General features: G+C 53.9%; 1 protein-coding gene across 1 annotated transcript in view; it reads right to left on the bottom strand.

The window, feature by feature from the left end:
* The window catches only part of LOC138101661 (centrosome-associated protein CEP250-like), a 57,800-nt gene extending 39,475 nt beyond the window's left edge, over nucleotides 1-18,325 (bottom strand). The window contains exons 1-12 of the mRNA XM_068999435.1: nucleotides 18,311-18,325; nucleotides 17,377-17,424; nucleotides 16,983-17,230; nucleotides 16,373-16,526; nucleotides 5,992-6,185; nucleotides 4,569-4,696; nucleotides 4,210-4,379; nucleotides 3,295-3,474; nucleotides 2,551-2,685; nucleotides 2,131-2,274; nucleotides 1,394-1,674; nucleotides 36-195 (exon numbers count right to left, since the gene is read on the bottom strand). Coding sequence (XP_068855536.1) covers nucleotides 36-195; nucleotides 1,394-1,674; nucleotides 2,131-2,274; nucleotides 2,551-2,685; nucleotides 3,295-3,474; nucleotides 4,210-4,379; nucleotides 4,569-4,696; nucleotides 5,992-6,185; nucleotides 16,373-16,526; nucleotides 16,983-17,230; nucleotides 17,377-17,424; nucleotides 18,311-18,325 — 1,857 coding nt within the window. The remainder of the gene's footprint in view (nucleotides 1-35; nucleotides 196-1,393; nucleotides 1,675-2,130; nucleotides 2,275-2,550; nucleotides 2,686-3,294; nucleotides 3,475-4,209; nucleotides 4,380-4,568; nucleotides 4,697-5,991; nucleotides 6,186-16,372; nucleotides 16,527-16,982; nucleotides 17,231-17,376; nucleotides 17,425-18,310) is intronic.
* Nucleotides 18,326-20,124: the final 1,799 nt, after the last annotated feature.

The following is a 20,124-nucleotide window of genomic DNA, read 5'->3' as shown; positions in this document are numbered from 1 at the left end:
GTCCCTGGAGAAGAGGACGCCAGGGCACAGATTACCTGGGCGTTGAGCTTCAGCACTTGTCCTGTGCGGTTTGCACAGAGCTGCTCGGCCTCGCGAAGAGCAGAACGAAATTGAGACACCTGATTGTTCAGTGCCTGGTTCTTTTCTTCCAGTGTTCTGAGGCACAGGTTCTTTTCCTCCAGAGACAGAAGCAGCCTAAAAGGGAAGCATGCAACTCATTACTACACGGTATCACATTTTAGGAACTCTTAGGACTCGCACCACCTCGGGGAAAACTGCTCTGTCTGATGAGGTTTGTCTAAACAACGTGGCTGTTTGTTTGTTCCCCCTGCAGTCACAGCCCAGCATGTGCCCACTCTGCTTTTATTCATGAAAGAATGGGGAGTTCCTGCCTACATGTCCTACCTTCTTCTTGAGATGGGAATGTGAATATAGACCTAACAAAGTCTTGCCATGAAGAGATTAGGGGAGAGGAAGAGTTTTCTTCTGACTACCCAGGCTCCAAGGGGGAAAGGTTTGGTCAACATGGAAGAGACATTTCCTTGCCCCATCTTGTATGTCCAGGTAGGAGGAGCAGCACCCTACAGCCAGAGGATCTCGGGGAAGTTCCCTAAGATTTACCAGCACCCATCCTACTTCCAGCTGGAGAAACAAAGGCCGATAGCAGAAGTGGCAACAGAGCCTTGGAGCACAACCTGATGGAAGATGCAGAAACCTGCAGGCAAGCAAGAGGGCCCTGCCCTTTCTTTGTCTTCTTCTCAAAAGAAGAATCCAGTGGCACTGAAGACCGGCAGGACTTGGTCAGCTGGAGGGGCCCCGCTAACCTTGGTCTTGTCTCTTGCATTCTTTGCACAGTCAGTATTGCCTGTGACTCTGGAGGCTGGCAGGGACCCTGCTTGAGCCCCCCCAGGCACCTGGGGGCATTTTCTGAGGAACGATGCAACAGAGACATTCTTGGTTCTTGGGTGCCTTTGAGGGGAATCTGGCCTAGGTCAGAAATCAGGGCCTTGAGATGGTTCTGCCAAGCAAAGGCATCAGGATGCCAGGCTGCTCCAGATCCCAAAGGCTTCAAGTTACAGGACCCAAGGCGGAGCTGCTGGATGTGTCCAGCTCCTTACACTGCAGCTTGGGCAGTGTTAGCACACCCACCTCACAACAGAACACACCCCTAGAGGGAAAGAGCTACTCCAAAAGCCTTTGTCTTCAGAAAAACTCTAACTGAAGGCTTGAAAGAAAAGAAAATGAAACACAACATCCAGACAACCAGACGCGTCTGCACGGAGAGTTCAGAACTCTGCCACGTAGGAAATGCTGCCAGAGCCCCTGGCAGGTGCAAAGATGGCAAAGAGGGAATCCATTCCCACAAGGCAGAGTCCCACAGGCTTTCATTTACCTGGCTTTTTCCTTCTCTAGGGTGTTCAAGGAAGCCCAAAGTCCCGAATTTTGGCGTGCCACTTCTTCCCATTGACTCCTTTCCATCTCCAAGTTCTTCAGGTGCACTTGCAGCTCCTTGTTCTGATGTTCTGCCTCCTCCAGCATCTTCTGGAGCTGCTCAACCTGCAACAGCTTCTGCCTTGACTGCTTCTGGGCCTCCCTCACATCTTGCTGGGCTCTCTGAACAATCGTTGCCTGGGACTCTCTGGAGGCTGCCAGCTGAGATGTCAGCTCTCCCACCTCCAGTCAAACAGAACAAAGCAGTCAGAGGCTACAGCCACAGCCTGTCACTGTCAGCCACAGCAGAGGCTGTGAGAAAAGGCAAAGGCCAACTTTCCATTTCTCCCTGTCCTCAGAGCACCAGATTCACAATGCATACGGACAACTTGTTTCAATCTCTACGTGGCCCACCAAGGGCACCTGAAAAAGCACCTCCCACACCAAGGCCAGCAAGAAGAGGCCAGCAGGAATCCGTGCTGATGGTTGCTGGCCAACAGCCCAGAGGACTAGCCCAGCTGTCCAGGGCAGCAGCTGAGATTCAGCAGAGCACCGAGGGTCCTTCAGAGCAGCTGCCAAGGAGCCCAGAGCACGAGGCAGCCCCAGGGACCACCCCAGCAGCTGCTGCTCTGCCATGGAAAAGCAAGAAGGGCACAGACCCCCTGCTGGATGCTGCGGTGCCTCTGCTGTTTCACTCACCTGCTTTTGTAGAGCCTCCCTCTGCTCAAGGAGGAGATTCATTTCCTCTTTGATGCCTCGTAGTTCTTCCTTGTGCCTCTTCTGCGCTGCCTGGATTCCCCTCCGAGCTTCCTGCAGCTCAGCTTGCAGCTTTGCCTGGATGGTCTGGCAACAAAATGCAGAGCAACTTCCTGCGACCTGCCCTCAGGCTCAGCTTTTCCCACTTGCTCTCTCAAAATCCCATTCCTTCAGCGACTTCTTTTGGCTTCTCTACCCAGCTCTGCTTCCATTGCAAGCCTTGCTTCCCGGGCCTGAGCTCTGGAGCTTGCCAGGCTCTGTGCTGCCAGGGCCTGAAGCAGCCCTTGCCTCCTGACTCCCAGCACCTGCCTTTTGTGCCCTTGCCACTGCCCTGCACTCTGTTCCCTGCCTGCTCAGACTTACCTGCCCCTTCTCTTGCTGCTCTTTCACCTCCTGCCTGAGCTGCTGCACCTGCTGGCAGGCTTGGCTTAGCTGTCCCCGAGTTTGGAGCAGTGTCTCTGATAAAGAATTCTTCTCCTTCTGCTTTTCCAGCAGGACCTGCACAGAAGGAAAGAGCAGAGGGCTTGACACTTCCCCTGCAAACTCTGTGTGGCAAGAGGCAAAGACTGATGGGCTCACGCGCTCTCAGAGCACTCGGCTGCTGCTCCCCTGGGCCACTGTCTGCCCTGGGGGGGACACAGCTTCCCAGAGAGTGACTTAGAACACAGCCCAGGAGACATCTCTGGGTTGCTGTTCAGAAATACTCCAGGCGAGTCTTTAAAAAGATTTGTCTCTTGTCAGCGTTCCCGCTGCGCCCTCCCTGTGCCCACAAAAGAAAAGTCCTACAAACTCAGTTTGGCTATGGACACCGACCAGTACACACCAAAAGAGGACCCTTAAGAGAACAGTGAAGATCCTCCAAGGTAAGTCTTAGGAAAACAGAGCACAAGAGCAGCACAAAAATCCCAACGGAAAGCTGATGTTTCTGCCGGGCTTCCTGTGAGAGGGCTCATTCCTGGGCCCAAAGATAGCCCTCTTCACCTTTCACCTCCCCAAATTCAATGTAGAAGACATGGAGGGCATGCTCCACACAGCCCCATAGCCTGCCATCTCCCACAGCTCCAGCCTTGCAAAAAATCACACCAATTCTCCTTGCACAATCATTACCTCTCGCTTGGCATTTTCAAATCTAGTTTGTTCCTCTTGTCTTTGAGCCTGCAGGGTGGCAACTTTCTGCCTCATCTCAAACAGCACCTTCTGGTGCTCCTGCTCTCTCTCTGCCTTCTCTTTTCCCCATTGCTGCAGCATCTCCTGTATGTCTGCATGGTACCTTTCCCGCTCAATTGCCTGAGGAGGGGAGGAAAAATCTTCAAGTTGAAGTCCCCAGGCAAGCTCCTCGCTGAAAAACGTGAAGCTTCATCCCTCCCACAAACCCCAACCTGAAAAGACAACAGCACTGGCTCTCTGCTCTCCAGAAACCGTGTCCTGTCAGGGAATTTAAAAGGAGGCTCAGCAGGTGCAAGGATCCCAGAACCATGGAATCATTTCTGTTGGGAAAGACCTGCACAAGCATTGAGTCCAACCATTCAGAAAAGGAGGTGTCACCTTCTGGCACCCTGATGCCCCAGTCACAAGGACTGAAGGACCGGGGCCTGTTCCATTTGCTTCCAGCCCAAAGCTAATCCCTCTGTCCACCGTGGGAGCACAGCAAGACAGGAACCGAGTTCCCACGCCTGCAGCCAGCAGCACTGTTGGCATCTGCTCCACGCTGGCATCTGCTCCGTGGCAGGTGGGACTCGGGGAAGATCCTGCCCTGGGCCGCCACGCTTTGGGTGGGCACTGCCCAAGCTGCTCTGGAACTCGCCTTACGCCCTCACGGAAGCCGTGGCTGCATTTACTGGCCCAGCACCATCCTGTGGGTCTTCACGCGCCTCCAAGTCCGAGCCGCCGCCTCTCCTGCCCGGCCCAGCAGCGGGAGGCCTCTGGCAGAGGACTGCTGCCCTTTCACACCCTCAGGCTCTGCTGGTGCTAAACCAGCCCCCAGGGCCAGCTTGGACAATTCAGAAGCGTATTGTCACCTACCAGGTCTTGCAGGAGCTTGTTTATTTCCACCTGCTGAGCAGTTCCCTGAAGCCTGAGGCTTTTGTGACACTGCTGCTCTGCCTGCAAGAGCTGTTGTGCTGTGTCTTCCTGCTCCTGCTTCCTGAGAGTTCTCTCTGCTTCCAGCTCACGTTGGAGGCACTTCACTTCTCCTGCAAACACGACCAACAGCAAGATTCAGAGTCTTTACTGCCTTTACTGACTCAGGCCCTTTCAGTGTCAGCGTAGGAGGGCCCTGCCTCCAGCGCCACCGCTCCTCAGAAGCCCTGCAGACAGAGGAGGCTTTACAGCAGCTTCTCTAGGTGGGGCGGCACCACAAACAAAGCACACGAGGTTCTCACCTTGTAGCGCCTCCTTGGCCTGTGTGACTGTGAGCACTTGAGCCTCCAGATGGTTGCTGGTGATCTCCAGCAGGGATATCTGCTGCTGAGCAGCAAACAGGCTGGATTCCAGGCTCTCCTTCGCTGACCTACAGGTTGCAAATACGGAGAGACATGAGCTGCTCGCTCCTGACACTCCCGGGCAGTTATTCCAGGACAACGTGGCTCAAGATGCCCAGGCCTGAGAATGCAAAACGGGTCGCATGGAAACTTGTACAGAGAAGGCCCATTTGTGCCATTTCAGTAGCAAAGCAGGGCCCTCTGAGGGAGTGCCCAGGCCTTCCTTATGGCCTGGCACAGCACAGACAGCCCAGCCCAACGTGACCTCAACAGCCGAACCTTCAGCTGCTCTTCCTGACCTATGACCCTGGCTAGCTGTGCCCACACAGGCTGGGCCAAGGAGCAAAAGCCCAGCCTCTGCTCACAGCCCTTCTCTCATCAGCACTTCCAAGCTGCTCTGCAGGGGGACAGAACAGACTCTCGTCCTGGCTCACTCCTGACTTGTTAACTCTCTTCATCATGGACATAAAGGTACATAATTTTCCAGACACTCTGTATTTAAGAGACTTCAGAACTACTTTGCATGATACAGTAAAATCTCATGGTCATGGCAGCACTTGTAAAAATTCAGAACACCATGTTGTCTGAACAACAACTACCTGAATGCAGAGACTGCAGTTTAAGCTCCTGCACGGTCAAGGAATAGACTTGCCACCTTTCTTTTAGTGTTGCCAGCTAAGCAGGCAGTAGCCCAAGTCTTGTCCTTCTTTGGAGAGTGAGAGGGACCATCCAAAAGGACCTTGGCAGGTTTGACAGGTGGGTGCCCATCAACACAGCAAGAATCCCCAGGGGCTGTCAACAATTCCAAAGAGGTTTCCCTGCTGCTCTCTAAGCAGCTCTAGGTCCTGCCTCACACTTCTCAAGAGTGTGCTTGGAAGCAGAAGGCCCTCAGCATTTTCAGCAGGAGCCTCTGGCTTCCCCCTGAATGGCAGCATGCTACTGCCAACATCCCAAGGTCAGAGCCTGGAGTTCTGAAGATGAAGCTTCAGTTCTGAAGATCAGGATTGTGTCAAGCTACTTAGGAAGGAAAGAGGGATGTTCAATGCCCAGAACAAGGAACTAAACCCAAGAGAAACTTGAGGTTTCACTCAACAGCTGCATGGTTTAAGTACTACTCAATTCAGGGCCGGGTGGCTTGCTTTTGACTTCCCACACGAGTGTGCTTGGCGGCACAAACAGGAGCCCAAGGCTCACAACAGCTTTGCTGGCTTTAGATGTCAGAAAAATAACCTTCACATTGTGGCATATTTCTTTTTCTTGAGACTTCCATTTTCTGTCCATGCAAGGTAAAAGCATCCGGAAAGGGTCTCCTCCCTGCCTTTACCTGGTCTCTGCCAGCTGCTTGGAAAGGTCTTGTTGGTGACGCTCCATGGCTGCCAGTCGGCCCTCAAGGGCAGCCTTCTCCCGGCCCAGCAGCTCCTTCTCTCTGCACACCTGGGCCAGTGCGTGCCCTTGGCCAGAGGGCTCCTGGTGCAGCTGCTCCAGAGCCCTGCTCAATGACTCTTGCTCCTGGGAAACCTGGAAGCAGGACAAGGTACAGCTCGAGCCCTTCCTCAGGAGCCCTGTGCAGAGCCAGCCAGTGCCACCTCGCAGGCAGCCAGAGGACAGGGAGCTCCCATGCTCTGGGCTCAAAGTTTCACAGCATCTGCCCTCTGCAGCTCCGATACCCTGGGCTGCCAAAAGCCTCTGGCACTGTTACCTTGGAAGTGCTGTGTCAGGCCCTGCTGGCTTGCCTGGCACCAGATTGCTCCTTCCCAACAAACATCCCTGCCCCAAATTCTGTGTTGTCACCCAAAAATACTGCATCTTCCACAACTGCCAATACACTTGACTCTAAGCACCAGCAGTGCAGCTGCTGTTCAGCCCTCGCTACAGAACTCTGCTCACTTCAGTCCATCACTGCTCACCCCCACGTGTTGCCTCCCCTTGCCTGGGCAAGGGAGAAGCAGATCCCCATGCCCGGCTTTTGGCCTGGAGCTGATCTGAACAGCAAGCTCCTGCACAGCCAGCCCAGGGACAGGGAGCAAACTCTCCTTCTCCCAAACTTCAGAGCATTCCACATGGGAGCAGAGCACAATGTGGGCAACGAAGCCCACGGGGAGAATGAGCCTTCAAGCACTGCTGAGGCCACGAAACTCCTCCAACTCTTCTTTCCTGACACCACGGGCTTGTGGCTGCTGGGCTGGCTGGCAGCAGAGAGCCAGCTGCTCCCACCTCCTGCTGGCTCTGCAGCGGGTGCAGCCACAGCAGCTCCAGCACGGTGCCCTCTGTCTGCTCTGGAGCAGAGGAGCTGCCAGCCCTGGGAGCAGCGCTCAGGGCTTGCCTGGCTTGGGGAAAACAGCTCAGCTCACAGCTGCTACTCTGCTTTCTGAGGGACATGTGCCTTGCCAAGGGTTGTGTTCCTCCCACCAAGGAAGATGATGTTCTCACCTGTCCAGAAGTCGACCTGCTGTGCTGGGAAGACGGGGGAGCATCCACTCTAATGGTATCCGAGAGGTAAACATTCCCAAAGATTCTCTGGACACTCCTCCCTTCAGGTTCCACCTGCAGGTTGGATGGGAGAAAGGGTCACAGAAACCTGTCAGCAAACATGGGGCAAAAGGACCTCTGGACATCAAGGCAAGGAGATCTCTGCTCACAGACCCTCAATTGCACCAGACAGCACTGGGGGCAAAGAGCTCTCGCTGGGGGCTGTGCAGGAGAGGCCAGTGTGTGTCCGGGGACACGGGGCCAGGGAGGGAGGCAGCGGAGTGAAGGTGCCTTTGTGAAAGCCATGGGCTGCCACAACAGAGAGAACAAACAAAGTGGTGTGCCCACAGCAGGGACAGGGAGAGGCAAGGAAACAAGCAGAGGACTCCAAAGCACTGCCTGGGCACACGAGTCATGATCCAGAGGAGCCTGAGGCTCTGCAGAGGCAGTGAAAGCCCACTTTACCTCAAAAGTTCTCCTGAGCTCACGCTTCTCTGGCTTGTCTGCTGCTGCTGCTGCAACCTGGTCCCGCACACATTCCACACCCCTCCTGGAGTGCTCAGACAGCCGCTTGCCCTCTGCTCCAACAGCCTGCTGGGTGTTCAGAGAGGAGATGATTCCCTTATTTCAAACACCACAAGAGCTGTCCCTCAGAAATCTCCATCTCGGGAAGCATCCTCGAAGCTCCAGCAGTGCAGCTGCTCTTCAGCCCTCACTACAGAACTCTGCTCACTTCAGTCCATCACTCTGCTCACCTGCTCCATTCCTTTCCACACCAAATCCAACCCACACATGTTGCCTCCCCTTGCCTGGGCACGGGAGAAGCAATTCCCCATGCCCAGCTTTTGGCCTGGAGCTGATTTGAACAGCAGCTCCAGAGCTGCCTCAGTCATTCCAGGCATGCCAGCAAACAATCTGGCAGCCAATGGTCTCTGGCTGGAGCCAGGCAGACACACAAGGCTGCCTGCTGCAGCCCGGGCTGCTTTGCCCAAGCAGGCCTAGACTGACAGGGATTTAGAATCCCACCTCTTCATGGGAAACTTCATTGGAATCTTTGAGAGACGTTGCAGTGGACTGAAGATCAGTGCCAGTGCCTACCTGGAGACAAAGCCTTTCCTTCAAGATGTCCAGGTCTTTCTTCAGAGCCCCTTTGGAAATTTCACTCTTGGTCAGTGCAACACTCAGGACTTGAGCGGTCTCTTGCCATTCCTTCAAAGCAGCAGCCCCATGCTCCAACTGTTCCTGCTTGGCTTCCCTCTCCACTTCCAGTTGTTGGGTGTTTTCCTTGACACTTCGCATCTCCGGTGTTTTCATTTCATTCTTCTTTTTCAGATCTCTCATCTGCTCCTCGTACAATTCCCGTTCACGCTGCCAAAACAGGGAGGTCACTCATTCCCTCTCTCAGTTTGCTTTTCATACCAGATCAGGACTCCTGCCACAGGCAGGCAAAGGCTGCCCCTCTCTCTCTGCCTCTCGGGATGCCTCAGACCTTTGCTGGGACCGCCCTTGACGCTGAGTCTTTCCCAGCTCACTCAGCCCATCCCAGCTCCCTTTCTGCCCTTCCCCGACCTCTTGCAGCTCCACTCGAGTGTTCCTTTGGGGAGCAGCTGCCAGAACTGCAGCCAGGATTCCAAGTTCACGCTAAGCAGGATTTAGGCGGTGCCATGAGGATGTGCTCTCCAGCAGGGAGAAAGGGAAGAGCAGACACCCCCAACATTTCATTCCCTGCAGCTGGGGTGACAGGAGTGGTTTTTGAGCTCTCCTGTGTAGAGTTTCCATGGCACCATCCCCGAGAGCCCCACTGCCCTCTCTTGGAGCAGCAATGGCCACATCAGTCTGTCATTCTCTGCTGCCACTCAGGACGAGTTCTCCCCTTGCAGGCACACGTCCTTATCTGCATCAGCACTTTGCTTTTCTCTCTTTTCTCCCCACTGGCTGCTCTCTGATGGCCAAGGCCAAACACCTTTCTATTAACAGCAAACTTGGCCTTCTCACCTCTCGTTCCAGGTCCAGGTATTTGAAATCTGGACGTGGGTTTGGACACGAGGAATTGCCCAGACCATGCAATGTCCATAGAGACAGTGTGGACATTGAGAACTAGAGGGCACAAAACTCCAGCATGGAGGAAAACCAGCAGCCTCAGCACTAACTGGCTTTGACATGACTACGACATCTTTTCCTCCTTATTCAGAAGAATGCAGTTTGAAAAGCTCAGCTGGAAAGAGGTGCTCCTTAGAACTATTAACACAAGGGCCAAACATAGCTAGGAAATGGCCCTTCATGGCATCTGCCGTTCTCACCAGCACATCCTTCCTTTCCTTCTCCAGGCTCTCCAGTTTCCTCTGCAGAGATGCCACCTCCTGACAAAGAGTCACACCCTCTTCCTTCAGGGCAATGGCCTCTTTCTCCAGGGCAGTTTCTCGAGAGGTCTTCTGGTGTTCTGCCCTCCACATCGCTGCAGCAGGAAGGAGAAGGAGAATGAGAACAGCAAAGCAAAGGCAAACTGATGTGCATCCTGCAGGGACAACAGCACTGTCTTCTTGGCCTGCCTGTGTTTGCCAGCCCCTAAGGCCGCAAGGGCTTCCAAAGCTGACAGAAATGAAGGAGAAAAAAGCAGGACTCCAAGGGGCAAGGTTCAGAGGAATAGGAAAGTGTCTTTACTCTTGGGCTTGTGCAGAGTGAGCAGTCCAAGAGAGACAAAGGAGCGGGGATGCCTGTGCAGCCCTGCTCCAGAGAGGCCAATAGCCTGGGGGCTCTGGCAGGGCCTGGAGTTGGGGGGAATCGAGCTGAGGCATCCAGCTACAGCTCCTCAGCACAGACACAGCACCTGAAAGGCACCACCTGTGCACGGGATCAGCCATAGCACAGCCAGATGGCACTGCCAGCCACGGCATCTTCCTCGAGAAAAAGCTTTCACTGGCACTGGATGGAGAAATCTCCTGCTGGTTGTTCTTCCCCTCTGCCATCTCTGGGCACTGCCCTTTTCCTCTGTGTGGCATCAGAGATCCCTGCTGGGACAGGATGGGGCAGCGGGTGGGAGAGGTGAAGCTGTACCTGCTTGAATTTCTTCCAACTGTTTCAGCAGCTCCTGATTGCTGGCTCTGAGATTGTCCCTCTCAGCCTGCCCCATGCCCAGCTCCAGCTCCAAGGCCTGTATCTTCTTCCTTGCATCATTCTGGAAGAGGCAAGAGGAACAGAATCACCTGTCAGTGCCACTGCTGGCAGGAGACAAAGGGCTACAAACACTAAAGCAGAAATAGCCCAGGTGGGAGAGGGCAGCTGGACCGTACTGGTAGATGTGATCGTGATCCTCCTTCCTCCCCATGCTAGTGAGACAACCCCCCTACAAGAACTTCCACCCATCCTGGCCTTGGCACTCTGCTTGTCCAGCAGCCCAGCAGCAGGACAGGATTTCTGGGTGCATATTACCAGATCTTTCTGGGAATGCTCCAGGTGCTGCTGCAGGTCTTGCAGAGCTGCTGACACTCTGTCCACTGTGAGCTCTGCGGGGACATCCCCATCCTGAGAAGCACTTAGGCCCAAGACATGACCCTTTTCTGAAAAGAGAAGACATTCTCTTTCAAGATTTAATCCAACAGTCTCCAACAAACAAGGCCTCTTTCTACCTAGGAGGAGGTGCCTTTGTCATTGTCCTAGAGCTCGCCTTGCAGCAGGATGTGTGTCACAGGCTGACGTTATTTTGATGACCACTAATGTCAGCACTGCCCCAAAGACAACTGCATGGGCCCTGTGGCTTGACAGGACTTGGGCCCTTCTCCCTTCTGACTCTAATCACTTCTCTACAAACAAACATGGACTTGTGTCTCTGCAGGGAGACAAGACTTCCCAAGGCCTGAGTCAGCCTGAACTGACAGGGTGAGTGTGTCATACCAGGATGACCAGGAACCACCCCCTCGCTCCACCTGCTCTCCCAGCCTCCCACACTTGCCTGAGCTCCAGGTGACCAAGTCTCTGCTATCCCTGATCACGTGGTGGAGAACCAGGAGCAGTTTGTCCAGCTGGGATTGAGTTTCCTGGTGAGCACCACTGGCCTGCTGACACTTTGTGGCCAAGGCCTCTGCTCTGTTCTCAGAGCTCTGGAGCTTCCTACGCAGCTCAGACACCTCAGCCTCCAGCACCTGCACAGAGTCCCTCAAGCTCCGTTCTCCTGCTCGGGACTCCTCCAGCTCCTGCAGCAGCTGCTTCTCTCGAGTTGCCTGGGTAGCCTCCATCTCCAGCACTGCCTTCTGCAGGGCCCGCATCTGGAAGATGGATGCACAGAGCCTCAGGGACAGGGCTGCTCCTGAGGCAGCAGAGCAGGCAGTAGAGCAAGCAACAAAGGAGAAATGACTTCAGGCAAAAAAACATGCCCAAAACAGAAGGCACAGAGCCAAGGATTCCAATGGAAACAAGTGTCCTGAAAATAGGGAAAGGGAGCCAATGGGCATCCTTGAGGCTGCAGCTCTGAACACCGGCTGAACTGGCTGCGCTGGAAGTGCCCTCCCCAGCCTGCCATAGCCACGTCTGTGTGCCCACATTGCTCGGTGCCCAGCACAGGCACCAACTCCATCTGGGACAACACTGCTAACAGAGGGATGGAGAAGCTCCAAAGGAGTCTGCTGCTGCTTCTCCTCCCACATTTCCTGCTGGGACCCGAGAGAGAACGGAGGAAAACATCGGCAGCAGACACCAGATCCAGCCTTGGCCTGTGGGTGCAGCAGCACCCCGGGGCAGAACACGGCAGCAGTGGATGCTGCTGGGAGGAGAAAGCAGTTGGGGCCTCCAAGCCAAAGGTGATGATGTGTGTCCCTGGAGAAGAGGACGCCAGGGCACAGATTACCTGGGCGTTGAGCTTCAGCACTTGTCCTGTGCGGTTTGCACAGAGCTGCTCGGCCTCGCGAAGAGCAGAACGAAATTGAGACACCTGATTGTTCAGTGCCTGGTTCTTTTCTTCCAGTGTTCTGAGGCACAGGTTCTTTTCCTCCAGAGACAGAAGCAGCCTAAAAGGGAAGCATGCAACTCATTACTACACGGTATCACATTTTAGGAACTCTTAGGACTCGCACCACCTCGGGGAAAACTGCTCTGTCTGATGAGGTTTGTCTAAACAACGTGGCTGTTTGTTTGTTCCCCCTGCAGTCACAGCCCAGCATGTGCCCACTCTGCTTTTATTCATGAAAGAATGGGGAGTTCCTGCCTACATGTCCTACCTTCTTCTTGAGATGGGAATGTGAATATAGACCTAACAAAGTCTTGCCATGAAGAGATTAGGGGAGAGGAAGAGTTTTCTTCTGACTACCCAGGCTCCAAGGGGGAAAGGTTTGGTCAACATGGAAGAGACATTTCCTTGCCCCATCTTGTATGTCCAGGTAGGAGGAGCAGCACCCTACAGCCAGAGGATCTCGGGGAAGTTCCCTAAGATTTACCAGCACCCATCCTACTTCCAGCTGGAGAAACAAAGGCCGATAGCAGAAGTGGCAACAGAGCCTTGGAGCACAACCTGATGGAAGATGCAGAAACCTGCAGGCAAGCAAGAGGGCCCTGCCCTTTCTTTGTCTTCTTCTCGAAAGAAGAATCCTGTGGCACTGAAGACCGGCAGGACTTGGTCAGCTGGAGGGGCCCCGCTAACCTTGGTCTTGTCTCTTGCATTCTTTGCACAGTCAGTATTGCCTGTGACTCTGGAGGCTGGCAGGGACCCTGCTTGAGCCCCCCCAGGCACCTGGGGGCATTTTCTGAGGAACGATGCAACAGAGACATTCTTGGTTCTTGGGTGCCTTTGAGGGGAATCTGGCCTAGGTCAGCAATCAGGGCCTTGAGATGGTTCTGCCAAGCAAAGGCATCAGGATGCCAGGCTGCTCCAGATCCCAAAGGCTTCAAGTTACAGGACCCAAGGCGGAGCTGCTGGATGTGTCCAGCTCCTTACACTGCAGCTTGGGCAGTGTTAGCACACCCACCTCACAACAGAACACACCCCTAGAGGGAAAGAGCTACTCCAAAAGCCTTTGTCTTCAGAAAAACTCTAACTGAAGGCTTGAAAGAAAAGAAAATGAAACACAACATCCAGACAACCAGACGCGTCTGCACGGAGAGTTCAGAACTCTGCCACATAGGAAATGCTGCCAGAGCCCCTGGCCAGTGCAAAGATGGCAAAGAGGGAATCCATTCCCACAAGGCAGAGTCCCACAGGCTTTCATTTACCTGGCTTTTTCCTTCTCTAGGGTGTTCAAGGAAGCCCAAAGTCCCGAATTTTGGCGTGCCACTTCTTCCCATTGACTCCTTTCCATCTCCAAGTTCTTCAGGTGCACTTGCAGCTCCTTGTTCTGATGTTCTGCCTCCTCCAGCATCTTCTGGAGCTGCTCAACCTGCAACAGCTTCTGCCTTGACTGCTTCTGGGCCTCCCTCACATCTTGCTGGGCTCTCTGAACAATCGTTGCCTGGGACTCTCTGGAGGCTGCCAGCTGAGATGTCAACTCTCCCACCTCCAGTCAAACAGAACAAAGCAGTCAGAGGCTACAGCCACAGCCTGTCACTGTCAGCCACAGCAGAGGCTGTGAGAAAAGGCAAAGGCCAACTTTCCATTTCTCCCTGTCCTCAGAGCACCAGATTCACAATGCATACGGACAACTTGTTTCAATCTCTACGTGGCCCACCAAGGGCACCTGAAAAAGCACCTCCCACACCAAGGCCAGCAAGAAGAGGCCAGCAGGAATCCGTGCTGATGGTTGCTGGCCAACAGCCCAGAGGACTAGTCCAGCTGTCCAGGGCAGCAGCTGAGATTCAGCAGAGCACCGAGGGTCCTTCAGAGCAGCTGCCAAGGAGCCCAGAGCACGAGGCAGCCCCAGGGACCACCCCAGCAGCTGCTGCTCTGCCATGGAAAAGCAAGAAGGGCACAGACCCCCTGCTGGATGCTGCGGTGCCACTGCTCTTTCACTCACCTGCTTTTGTAGAGCCTCCCTCTGCTCAAGGAGGAGATTCATTTCCTCTTTGATGCCTCGTAATTCTTCCTTGTGCCTCTTCTGCGCTGCCTGGATCTCCCCCCGAGCTTCCTGCAGCTCAGCTTGCAGCTTTGCCTGGATGGTCTGGCAACAAAATGCAGAGCAACTTCCTGCGACCTGCCCTCAGGCTCAGCTTTTCCCACTTGCTCTCTCAAAATCCCATTCCTTCAGCGACTTCTTTTGGCTTCTCTACCCAGCTCTGCTTCCATTGCAAGCCTTGCTTCCCGGGCCTGAGCTCTGGAGCTTGCCAGGCTCTGTGCTGCCAGGGCCTGAAGCAGCCCTTGCCTCCTGACTCCCAGCACCTGCCTTTTGTGCCCTTGCCACTGCCCTGCACTCTGTTCCCTGCCTGCTCAGACTTACCTGCCCCTTCTCTTGCTGCTCTTTCACCTCCTGCCTGAGCTGCTGCACCTGCTGGCAGGCTTGGCTTAGCTGTCCCCGAGTTTGGAGCAGTGTCTCTGATAAAGAATTCTTCTCCTTCTGCTTTTCCAGCAGGACCTGCACAGAAGGAAAGAGCAGAGGGCTTGACACTTCCCCTGCAAACTCTGTGTGGCAAGAGGCAAAGACTGATGGGCTCACGCGCTCTCAGAGCACTCGGCTGCTGCTCCCCTGGGCCACTGTCTGCCCTGGGGGGGACACAGCTTCCCAGGAAGTGACTTAGAACACAGCCCAGGAGACATCTCTGGGTTGCTGTTCAGAAATACTCCAGGCGAGTCTTTAAAAAGATTTGTCTCTTGTCAGCGTTCCTGCTGCGCCCTCCCTGTGCCCACAAAAGAAAAGTCCTACAAACTCAGTTTGGCTATGGACACCGACCAGTACACACCAAAAGAGGACCCTTAAGAGAACAGTGAAGATCCTCCGAGGTAAGTCTTAGGAAAACAGAGCACAAGAGCAGCACAAAAATCCCAACGGAAAGCTGATGTTTCTGCCGGGCTTCCTGTGAGAGGGCTCATTCCTGGGCCCAAAGATAGCCCTGTTCACCTTTCACCTCCCCAAATTCAATGTAGAAGGCATGGAGGGCATGCTCCACACAGCCCCATAGCCTGTCATCTCCCACAGCTCCAGCCTTGCAAAAAATCACACCAGTTCTCCTTTCACACTCCCTTACCAACAAAATGTCTATCAGGATCTATTCCTGTGCTGGACATTTTCAGGATGGTTGAGGAAAGCAATTTTGCTTGCTGAAGCAAGTGAAAATTCACAGGGTTTCTCCTTCTCGGACAAAACCCACATCAAAGTGTCCCCTCCTCCAGTGTGCAAAGCAGCTCTCTGCAACGAGGGCATGCCTGGCAGGGAAACGGCTCTTGTGGTGAGCAGTCCTTTAGTGACTGATGGCAGTCTGGCTGATGTGGCCAAAGCAGACTCTCTTTGTGCAGCAGTTCACACCGACAATACCATTTACTTGTCTTACACAAAGAAGGTGTCTCATGGCCCTTGCTGGTATTCAAGCCTGAAGACTACACTGTGGTTTTGAGCTTTTCTCTTCAAAAGCAAAACCTCTGCTGGGTATTTGCCAAACCTACCACATACTCCAGAACTGAGACTGTCTGACAGAGACCATCAGAAACAAACCCTTCTCTCACAGCTCTCCTGTAACACCCAATCCAAACCTCCCCCGGCACACTTGGGGCCGTTTCCTCTTGTCCTGTCCCTTGTTCCCTGGGAGCAAAGACCAACCCTCACCTGGCTGCACCTTCCTGTCACAGGGAGTTGGAGAGAGCGAGAAGGTGTCCCCTGAGCCTCCTTTTCTCCAGGCTCAGCCCCCCCAGCTCCCTCAGCCACTCCTTGTCACACCTGTGCTCCAGACCCTTCCCCAGCTCCGTTCCCTCTTTTAGAGGCTCTGGGGCTGCCCAAAGGAACAAATTTTGCAGAAGCATGTAACCCTTTGCTGATGAACATGCATATGCCTGGCTAATAAATGCATGTGCCATCTTGAGCCAGGTGTGCACAGCAGTGTCCCTCTCTTCTACTGCCAGAAACAGCATCTGGCCTGATCTGGCTGGCACAACTCCCACTCCCACAGGTGCTGCCTAGGAATAAGGTGTCCAGAGCCACGGTAACATCATGCCCCTCTTGCTCCAGCAGCTCCCTCTGAAGCTGCAATTCCTCCAGTGCCTGCCTGTTGACTTCCAGCTCCCTCTGCAGTGATGGGTCTTCTCCCTCGAGTGCAGCCAAGTCCTCCACTGTACAAGAAGGGGCAAGACAAGTTTTCAACGGAAAACCAGCCTCATTTCCAAAACCAACCTCCATCCTGTGCTGCTGCTCCGCCTTTTCCGCCTGGGCTGACGCTTCCTTCAGCTGCTTGCTGTTCTTCTGGCGCAGACTCAAGGCTCCTGGCTCCGGGATTCCAGTGCATTGCTGCAGCTTTTCCTTGGACTTCTCAAGGTTTTCACAGTCACTGCAGAGACAAGGCTCAGTCAGAAGAAGGAAGAGGCCTGAAGAGCCATCGATCCCATTTTCAGCCCTCCACAATGGAGCTGGGGGCAGTGGGCTAAGGAAGACCTTGCTCTTTCCCTCCCAAGGAAATCCTCCAGAGGCAAAGGGAAAGGAAGGCAGGATTTTGCCTTCCTTCAGTGAGAAGCAGTGGCTGGACAGGGGCTCTCAAAGAACAGAATTCAGGGAAGCAGCACGGTGAGAGGAAGGAGTCTTCTATTCCAACATCGCTGTGCATCTCCCAGGCAGCCTTGGGAGTCACAGTAGAGCATGAAAAGCCCTGACAGGACGATGCTCAAGAGCCACACTGAGGCCTACACATGGTAGGGCAGGTGAGTTCTTTGCCCAGAACACCTCTGAACTCCCAGACCTGGACGCAGATTGCCTCTGGAACGCAGGAGGAGGAGGAAGAAACACTCACCTTCTGATTTCTTCCATCACAGAGTCTATGTGCTCCCGGTGGCTACTGAGCCTCTTGCATCGCTCCTCCATTTTCTCAAAACATCGCTGCAAGCGCCCACAATTCTCTGTGGCTTCCCAAACCAATTCCAAGGGATGCTGTGCATCAGTGGATGTCAGAGTTGAGAGGCTGTTCCTGGAGGCTGCATGCTGGGAACGGTCAGCGCCGGTGATGGAACTGGCCATGCTGTCACTGCCGTCTAACAGCACCTGAAAGCCCACATCCAGCTGTTAGTCAGGTACTCTGTTCCTATTCCAAAGTACCACTGAGATGCCTCTTCTGATTCCACAAGAACCAGTGTCCATTTGTGGAGGACCAGTTTCAAATCCGAGCCAGCTCAGCACAGTTTACTCACCTCAGGGGCTCTGGAGAAACGTCCCTGGTGAGAAAGGCCTCGAGCTCCCTGGAAGAGCACAGGGAAGAGCACACTCAGACTGCATGGCTGCCCCTGAGGCAGTCGCCTCTAAATGCTTCCCAGCCTGGAATTCCAGCTCAGCTCCTTCCTCCCCTCCTTGGGAATATTTTCAGCCCAGTAGGTTGACAGCAGCACAAACAAACATGCTGGAAGGTGTCTCATCACTTCTTAGAACACCACAAGGGGAATTGCCCAGAGCCCCATCCAACCTGGTCTTGAACACTGCCAGGGATCCAGGGGCAGCCACAGCTTCTGTGGGCAACCTGTGCCAGGGCCTCAGCAGCCTCACAGGGAAGAATTCCCTCCCAATATCCCATTAGACCCTGTCCTTTCCCTGCAGGCCCCTGGCTTAAGACTCTCTCCAGCTCTCTTCCAGCCCCTTCATGCATTGGAAGGTCACCCTGGAACCTTCTCCAGGCTGGACAACCCCAACTCTTGCATCCTTTTCCCTTGGCACAGGTGCTCCAGCCCTTGGAGCATCTTCCTATCATCCTCGTGGCCTCCTCTGCACCACTGGGGATCATCTTGGAGATGTCTGGGAGAAACCCATTCTTGTCTCTGGGAAGCGCTCAGGCTGCGCTGTGAATTGGGCTGAGGGGAAGGCAGTGAAAGCTGCTCCCTTGTTTGTGCCCACACCCTCCAGTGGGACAAGGACGGAGGAGGAGATGTGGGTGTGCTCTGGGATGGCCAGGAGCCCCCCCATTCCCTCCCAGGCCTGTCCCCATGGCCAGCACCAAAGCTGCTGCTAGCTCTGGAACAGCCAACTGTTAATCCCTTGCTATTCCCAAAGGGAACTGTTCCCAGTGGCACAGCCCAGGCCCACCCAGGCCCCTGCTGGGCTTGGCACAAAGAGGGCAGCAGCTCTCTCACTCACCCGCCGGGTCTCCATCTGCCCCTTGGCACGAGCAGTGACCAAATGTCAGTGTCCAAAGGCCGTTGGCCTTTGCAGGGTCTAAACCCCAATCTCCAAAGGCTTTTGGCCTTTGCAGGGTCTAAACCCCAATCTCCAAAGGTTGTTTGACTTCGCAGGGTCTAAACCCCAATGTCCAAAGGCCGTTGGCCTTTGCAGGGTCTAAACCCCAATGTCCAAAGGCCGTTGGCCTTTGTAGGGTCAAACCCCAATCTCCAAAGGTTGTTTGACTTCGCAGGGTCTAAACCCCAATGTCCAAAGGCCGTTGGCCTTTGCAGGGTCAAACCCCAATATCCAAGGGTCGTTGGCCTTTGCAGGGTCAAGAGCACAAGATCAAAGTGCTGTTGGCAGTTGCAAGGTCAAAGCCCCAATGTTCAGGAGCTGTTGACAGTTGCCAGGGCGAAAACCCCAACATTCCATGGGCTGTTGATGGTTGCCAGGCTCCAAACCCCAACATTCCATGGGCTGTTGATGGTTGCCAGGCTCCAAACCCCAACATTCCATGGGCTGTTGATGGTTGCCAGGCTGCAAACCCCAACATTCCAGGGGCTGTTGGAGAGGCCCTCCCCTGGCTCTCCACCCATCCCAGCTCACTGCTGCCCGGCACCTGCACCAGCACCCCCACATCCCCACAGCCCAGCTGGGCAGCTGGGCAGGGACCTGGCTCATAACATGAGTTCAAAGTTGCTGGCCCAGACAGCATCAGTTTTAAGGCTCAGCATTCCTGAGACCCGCATGCTCTTTAGGGATGCGCTTAGTTCCTGAGTCACAGGAATTTGTCTGTCTCCCCTGACAAAGGGGAGGTGTAAGAAAAAGCCTCAAAAGGTTCTTGGTGCTTACAAATATTCATGGAAAGTAAAGCTCTGCATCTAGAACAGCCACATGAGGAGGAAAAATGGTGTTTCAGGGTCTTTTCAAATTCCTACAGAGAAATGCCAGGAGTTGCAGTGTTTAAGGCTCATAAAAGAGATTCAGAATCCCGAGACAGACACGAGTGCATTTTTTTCTCTGCTCTCTGTTTGGCAACATATCACTAGGTCTTCTAGGCAGAAGAAAAGTCTTGCTGCTTATTTCAAAGATTCCTCGTGTCTTGGGGTGACCTTATGATGTGTAGCCCATATCGCTGCCTATGCCCAGAAATTAATTTCTATGCCTCTAAACTGAGCACAACTTTTTCAAAGCAGTTTGCAGCTTGTTCAAGGTCACACACAGATAGCGGGGTTTTTTTTCCAGCTGCGGCAGGGGAGGGAGGAGGCACCTGGCTTGCGGCTTCCCGGTCAGCTTTTGGCCAGTTGTTCAGCTTCTTTTTCTCCGGAGAGAGAGGTGAATTTTTTTTTCCTTCCCTGGAATTTCGGACTTTCTCCCTTTTCCACTGGACTGCTACAATATTAGAACACATCAGGAGGACTTTCCACCGAGCGCAGAGGGCCTGGCCTTGGGCCAAGCCCCAGCTCTGAGGAGACCAACAGGAGGACTCTAACACTTTCCCAGGTTTTTTCTCCACAGCGAGAGATTTTATTGTTTAGCATTATTTTCCTTTTCCCGTGTGTTTGTTCAATAAATAGTTTTATCTCCTTCACTTTCCTTCAAGGAAAATTTATTTTTTCCCAAACCTGGTGGGGGAGGGGTGGTTGTGCCTTCTCTCAGAGGATATATTTCTAAATTTGGCCAAACCGGAACACCTCGCTAGGAACAGACCTTCCAGAACCAAATGCTTGGAAAAGCTTTGGTAGATATTTTACTCCTTCATCTTTGAGAACATTCATCTGTGTCCTAGG

The sequence above is a fragment of the Aphelocoma coerulescens genome, unplaced genomic scaffold (genome assembly GCF_041296385.1).
Source record: "Aphelocoma coerulescens isolate FSJ_1873_10779 unplaced genomic scaffold, UR_Acoe_1.0 HiC_scaffold_39, whole genome shotgun sequence".
NCBI classification, from domain to species: Eukaryota; Metazoa; Chordata; class Aves; order Passeriformes; family Corvidae; genus Aphelocoma; species Aphelocoma coerulescens.
The sequence above is the reverse complement of the archived record's forward strand: the minus strand, read 5'-3'. Positions and strand labels throughout refer to the sequence as shown.